Below are 7500 nucleotides of genomic sequence, written 5' to 3' on the forward strand. Positions count from 1 at the left end.
CGCACACACACACGCCCGCACACACACACACACGCACAAACTCACCTGTCTGAGCCTGAAACACACCTGGCTGATCAGCTGATCTGGGTCTCTGGGTCTTCACCTTGAGGTCTTCATCCTCTGGGTCTGCAAGTCACACACACGGGGGTTATTTATGTACACACACACACACACACACACACACACACACTCCACTAAATGGTCTAATTTAGTGGACAATGAACAAAAACTTGAACACAAGAAATCCTTAGAGAACCCTCCTTGTCTAGACAAAGAAACACTTGCGCATGCATGCATGTATGTACACACACGCGCGCGCCCACACACACAGGGTCTCTGGTGTAAATGGATGCTCTGAATATGCAACAATCATGTGCCATATCCCCGAACAGGAAAAACAATATTTTATTTAATAGATCTATTTCAGCAGAGTTATACAAGCTTGTGGGGAATTGCACAGCACATTCACTCCTGCTGCTGCTATGACTTTACGTGTCTGGCTTAACCCAACATCTCCAGTCCACAGGACACTGACAAGTCCTTCTGCTGTTTCTAGTCCTTCTGAAGTCCCAAAGAAGACCTTCTGTGCTCGCTCAATTATCCTACTTTGACAAAAGTTACACCGAAACTACTCCATCATCCCCCGATCCTCCCAAGGTAAAACATTTGTTTCGTGAAATACAATTCAAGACACCACACAGTGTCCTGAAGCAGGGCCGGACACAAGGTAACACCACGCAGTGTCCTGAAGCAGGGCCGGACACAAGGTAAGACCACACAGTGTCCTGAAGCAGGGCCGGACACAAGGTAACACCACACAGTGTCCTGAAGCAGGGCCGGACACAAGGTAACACCACACAGTGTCCTGAAGCAGGGCCAGACACAAGGTAACACCACACAGTGTCCTGAAGCAGGGCCGGACACAAGGTAACACCACACAGTGTCCTGAAGCAGGGCCGGACACAAGGTAAGACCACGCAGTGTCCTGAAGCAGGGCCGGACACAAGGTAACACCACGCAGTGTCCTGAAGCAGGGCCGGACACAAGGTAACACCACACAGTGTCCTGAAGCAGGGCCGGACACAAGGTAACACCACACAGTGTCCTGAAGCAGGGCCGGACACAAGGTAACACCACACAGTGTCCTGAAGCAGGGCCAGACACAAGGTAACACCACACAGTGTCCTGAAGCAGGGCCGGACACAAGGTAACACCACACAGTGTCCTGAAGCAGGGCCGGACACAAGGTAACACCACACAAGTACCAGAAGGGACAGCACCACCAGCTAGCAGTACGCTCCAATTACAGCTTCAATGCTTCCCAAGGACCCTACTGTGTAATTGTGTCACTGTGTGTGTTTGTGTGTGTAGCTGGTTGAAAATCCATGGTGGATCTCCAGGGGATTGTACACAGGAGAACCTACTCGAGTCAAGCTCCAGTTTTTCTGCAGGTGTTTGTGCCTGTGTGTGTGTGTGTGTGTGTGTGTGTGTGTGTGTGTGTGTGTGCATGCGTGCAAGTGAGTGTTGTGTAGAAACAGATATGGAGAAAGAGAGGGAGGGAGAGGACGAGAGAGTGATGGAGAGGGAGAGAGAGAGAGAGAGAGAGAGAGAGAGAGAGAGAGACAGAGAAAGAAAGAAAGAGACAGGGAGAGAGAGAGAGAGAGACGGGGAGAGAGAGAGAGAGAGAGAGAGAGACAGAGAGAGGGAGAGAGAGAGAGAGAGAGAGAGAGAGACAGGGAGAGAGAGAGAGAGAGAGAGAGAGACAGGGAGAGAGAGAGAGAGAGAGAGAGAGTGTGATGGAAAGAGGAGCCACCTCTAGACATCCCCAGGCTCTGTCAAGCAGGCATGATTAGGGAGAATTCCCCCATGGGTGTGAACTAGCACACGTGCACGCACACACACACACACACAGGATTCCCCTCGGAAAACTCTATTAATACACAGTTATAGCTCAAACGCCCAATACCACCAACCCGCTAATTTGAACCGTCACAGAAAAGACAATAAAGCTGTCAGAAAAATGACAACATCCCCCCCCCACACACACACACACACACACACGCTGTCTTTCTTCCTCTTTCCCTGTTCCGGGTCCTTTGCTCATGATGCACACATGGTGGATTACAGTGCGGAAGGCACAGAGAATACATGTGGCTGCCAGCAGTCTAGATAACTGACGTCCGAGTGTGTGTATGTGTGTGAGTGTGTGTGTGTGTTCTCTCCTTCTCTCAGACAGAGGTCGGAGGAGCAGGACAAAGGAGCACTCTCTCGGGGGCCACACACCAAATGACAGACCATCGTCTGCTCACCTTATCTCTCCGTCTCTCTCTCCATGTCTCTCTCTCTCCATCTCTCTCTCTCTTTCACTTCATCCGTTTCTGTCTGTCCTTCTCATCTTATCTCTGCCTCCCTGTCTCCCTCCCTGTCTGTCTCCCTGCCTGCCTGTGTCCCTCCATGTCTCCCTGTTTCCCGCCATGTCTCCCTCCCTGCCTGCCTGTCTCCCTGTCTCCCTATCTCCCTGTCTCCCTCCCTATCTCCCTGTCTCCCTCCATGTCTCCCTGTCTCCCTCCATGTCTCCCTGCCTCCTTCCCTGTCTCCCTGCCTCCTTTCCTGTCTCCCTCCCTGCCTCCTTCCCTGTCTCCCACCCTGTCTCCCTCCCTGTCTCCCACCCTGTCTCCCTCCCTGTCTCCCTCCCTGTCTCCCTATCTCCCTCCCTGTCTGCCTGTCTCCCTGTCTCCCTCCCTGTCTCCCTCCATGTCTCCTTCCCTCGCTCCCTGTCTCCCCCCGTCTCCCTGTCTGCCTCCCTGTCTCCCTCCCTGTCTCCCTCCCCGTCTCCCTGTCTCCCTCCCTATCTCCCTGTCTCCCTCCCTGCCTCCCTATCTCCCTGTCTCCCTCCCTGCCTCCCTATCTCCCTGTCTCCCTCCCTGCCTCCCTATCTCCCTGTCTCCCTCCCTGCCTCCCTATCTCCCTAGACACAGGTCCTCTCCAGCACGGTGGTGAGCAGGACGTGCTCAGTGGGGCTCCACAGTTTGTGTCAGCGAGCTCCTCACACCGCCAAGAACGGAGGAACGCCACCCGCCAACACACACACACACACAGTTTGTCACACAAAAGCCCACACAACATACTGGACACCCAAACACATATTCAGCTGGCCACACAAACACACGAACGCAAGGACACACAAACACACAATAGCAATGAAATATGCCGGATAAGTAAACAAGGGAGTAAAGCTGATGGGAGCCCTGCTCTGATGCGGTCCAGGGATGAGGATTGCTGGATAGCCAGTTAGAGCCACAGGATCCTTTGTTGAGCTGAGCTGGGATTTACCCAAACAGAAAAGAGAGTGTGTGTGTGTGGGTGTGTGTGTGTGTGCGCGCAACGTATCTTTGTATGTGAGGGCATGAACATTTGAATCTGTCAGTATACTGTAGTCTACTGTAGGAGAGGGCTGAGTGTTTGCAAGTTGATAATCGTGTAGGGAGTAAGAAAGAATGTATCTTATATTTGATTGCGCAGGGGTGAACGAACACACACACACACACACACACACACACACACCCTCTCCCAACCATATATCAAATCTCAGCTTATACCTCCCTGGTCCTGTCCATTTACTAGTTGGCCGGTCTGGGAGAGCTGAAACTGATAGAGGCTCTATAATGGACTTTATATAAGCTACTGGACAGACAAGGGCTACTCCATCTCTCCCGCCTTCCTTCCACCTCTACCTCCATCTCTCTCTCTCTCCCCCCCCAGCCTAACATTAACCCCCCACCTCTCTATATTCTCCTTGCTTCCAGGCTCTTTCGGTCTCTCTCTCTCCCTCTATCTGTATCTTTCTCCTCTCTGCCTGTCTCTCTCTCTCCTCTCTGCCAGTCTCTCTCTCTCCCTCTATCTGTCTCTCTCTCCCTCTATCTGTCTCTCTCTCCTCTCTGCCTGTCTCTCTCTCTCCCTCTATCTGTCTCTCTCTCCTCTCTGCCAGTCTCTCTCTCTCCCTCTATCTGTCTCTCTCTCCCTCTATCTGTCTCTCTCTCCCTCTATCTGTCTCTCTCTCCCTCTATCTGTCTCTCTCTCCCTCTATCTGTCTCTCTCTCCCTCTATCTGTCTCTTTCTCCTCTCTGCCTGTCTCTCTCTGTCCCTCTATCTGTCTCTCTCTCCCTCTATCTGTTTCTCTCTCCCTCTATCTGTCTCTCTCTCCTCTTTCCTGTCTCTCTCTCCTCTTTCCTATCACTCTCTCTCCTCTCTCTCTCCTCTCTCTCTCTCCTCTTTCCTGTCTCTCCTCTCCTCAGTCTCTCCAGAGCAGCTATGAGGGCAGAGGCAGGAGCGGGTGTTGCAGTCAGAGCGAGATAGCAGCGGGCAGCTGGAGAAGGATTCAAGGTCATTCACACCTCATGAATTGAAACTGGGTTTCATAAACTGCATTTCATGGACACACACACCACAGACAGAGGCGGACTAGCAAGCAGGGGCACGTTTAATAATGCACACACACATACTCATACAGTACACACACACACATATAGTACACACACAATTATTGAATGTGTACACAGTTATATTTGGAAGTCACCTGCACTTTTTTGTATAAGTATGTATGCAAAACAGTAAATCGCAGATAGACATCCTCACAAACAAAAACACACACACATACTAACACACCTTCATATGCACACGCAATTTTCCTCAGACTTAAATTGCCTGAATTTGTATTAACTTATCTGCAATATCTTCTCTCCCAATCAATCTCCCCCTCCCTCTCCCCCTCCCTCTTCACCTCTCCCTCTTCCCCTCTCCCTCCCTCTCTCTCACTCTCCCCCCTCCCTCCCTCTTAACCAGGTCAGAGATTCACAGCGTGAATCTCAGACCATCACAAAAAGAAGACTGACACCCACTATGGACTCCTCCCCCACATCACTATGGACTCCTCCCCCACATCACTATGGACTCCTCCCCCACATCACTATGGACTCCTCCCCCACATCACTATGGACTCCTCCCCCACATCACTATGGACTCCTCCCCCACATCACTATGGACTCCTCCCCCACATCACTATGGACTCCTCCCCCACATCACTATGGACTCCTCCCCCACATCACTATGGACTCCTCCCCCAAATCACTATGGACTCCTCCCCCACATCACTATGGACTCCTCCCCCACATCACTATGGACACACAACAAAGACACAACAGTACAAAACCCCAGTTGTGATTTAACACTCGGCCAAGCAGACGAGCATTGACACCAGACTCTGTGGACCAAATGACTGAATTACATGAAGGAGTACACTTGTTTTGCAACACTGGGCCACGCGGCACAGGATGGGGCGGTGTATAGAGTTTAACTGACCGAAACCCATCTGTCCTACCTGAGGTAGAGTACACACTTGCTCCCAGGCACACACACACTAACAGTATTGTGCTGGTGTGATAGACTAAGAGGTGTTTCCATAGTAACCCTGCCATGGCGACGTTGGGAGTGAGACAGAGGTAATCACACTCTTGCAGAGAGGACCAGACAGGGAGAGACAGAGAGAGAGAGAGAGAGAGAGAGAGAGAGAGAGGGAGGGAGGGAGGGAGAGGGAGGGAGGGAGGAGAGAGGAGAGAGAGGAGAGAGAAAGAGGAGAGAGAGAGAGAGAGAGAGAGAGAGAGAGAGAGAGAGAGAGAGAGAGAGAGAGAGAGAGAGAGAGAGAGAGAGAGACAGGGAGAGGAGAGAGAGAGAGAGAGAGAGAGAGAGAGAGAGAGAGAGAGAGAGAGAGAGAGAGAGAGAGAGAGAGAGAGAGAGAGAGAGAGAGAGAGAGAGAGAGAGAGAGACAGGGAGGGAGGGTTATAAATCACACCTTTCACACCCTGTGTCTGCCTCTCTCATGGACAGGTAAGAAGTACTGGCAGACTGTGTGTGTGTGTGAGCCACTAAGAGAAGACCTTGGCAGAGTTTTTCTTCATCTCTTTCCTTCTGTTTCTTTCTCAGTCTCTCAATCTTTCTTCCTGAAATGTCCTAGCAGTTGCAGTAGTAACATCCTCATTTCATTCCCTGCCTTGTCCATCATGGTTGTGCGTGCGTGCGTGCGTGTGCAGGCATGCATGTTAGTATGTGTGTATTCGTGCATGTGACTCATTCCTCCGCACGAGCGTGTGTGAGAGCCTAATCTGGGAGCGCAGTGCGCAATTAACCACATGTCCACACGCGCACACACACACGGATGAGTTAAGCCCAAAGGGGCAGTAACTGGGCACAGCCTAATATCTTGAGGCCTCATGTGGCAGGTGCTGTTCTCCAGATAGGAATGGGGAGCTGGAAAGAGAAGCTGGCAACTAGACATGGAGGTATGAGCTTAACCCAAGTCCTCTATCTGAGGCACTCTGTCAGGGAAGTCAAGTTTCTCTCTCTCGCTCTCTCTCGCTCTCTCTCGCTTACATTTCCTTCTCTCTTTCATCTTTTTCGTCAGACAGGGAGTTCAGTGGACCAGGACAGGGGAGCAATCTCAGGGGACATATATCCACACACACACACTCTCTGGCATGCACAAACACATACACTCTCTTTCTGGCATACACACACACGCCAGTCGGGCTTAGCACCAGGTACAGTATCAGAGCGATCTAAGCAGAGGCTAAATCTGATGAGCCTCCTGCAGACTCATTTCCCTGCAGACGTAGTGGGGATAACAAACCCAGTCTGCTCCCCCAGCCTGTTCTGAACTGCTGGGAGACTTCTACAGGGCTGGACCTCCTACTCCGTATGGGCTGGTGTGAGATGCTACGAGACCATGGGGGGATTCTCGTACTGTGCCCTGGCTTGGTTCCTCCCTCCCTCTCTCCCTCCCGCTCACCTCATGTACGCTGGTTCATGTCAAGCTCTCTCTCCCTCTCTGTGACTCACCACAGATGAAGGGTGGGGTGGAAGGCTGTTTTTAACACGGAGACAAATCGACGGATGCAGGGATAAACACAGAAACATGCACACACACATACCACAGAATACCAGTCAACCCAGGAGCGTTCTGCAGTGGGGCAGATGAGGGGCAGATGAAAGCCAGAGGAGGGGTGAGAGGTAGGTGAGGAGTAGAGGAGGGGCTGAGGAGGGGTGTGAGGTAGGTGAGGAGTAGAGGAGGGGCAGATGAGGGGCAGATGGGGGGCAGATGGGGGGCAGATGGGGGGCAGATGGGGGGCAGATGAGGGGCAGATGAGGGGCAGATGGGGGGCAGATGGGGGGCAGATGGGGGGAAGATGGGGGGCAGATGAGGGGCAGATGAGGGGCAGATGAGGGGCAGATGAGGGGCAGATGGGGGGCAGATGAGGGGCAGATGAGGGGCAGATGAGGGGCAGATGAGGGGCAGATGAGGGGCAGAACCGGAAGCAGCCAGACTGGCATGTTGGAGCTGGTGAAAACAGCATCACAGGCTGAAAACAGCATCACTCGTGCTTCACTCATGTCAGCAAACAACCTTTTATATCCCTGCAAGATTTAAACCCTGCCACTGTAATCCCC

At 52.2% G+C, this 7500-nt stretch overlaps 1 protein-coding gene across 1 annotated transcript in view; it reads right to left on the minus strand.

Moving 5' to 3' along the window:
• Positions 1-7500, minus strand: part of adgrb2 (adhesion G protein-coupled receptor B2) — a 122178-nt gene that overhangs the window by 90878 nt on the left and 23800 nt on the right. The window contains exon 3 of the mRNA XM_084696019.1: positions 46-126. Coding sequence (XP_084552145.1) covers positions 46-126 — 81 coding nt within the window. The remainder of the gene's footprint in view (positions 1-45; positions 127-7500) is intronic.

Source organism: Hypomesus nipponensis, chromosome 4 (genome assembly GCF_054491055.1).
Source record: "Hypomesus nipponensis isolate SF chromosome 4, ASM5449105v1, whole genome shotgun sequence".
In the NCBI taxonomy this organism is placed as follows: domain Eukaryota; kingdom Metazoa; phylum Chordata; class Actinopteri; order Osmeriformes; family Osmeridae; genus Hypomesus; species Hypomesus nipponensis.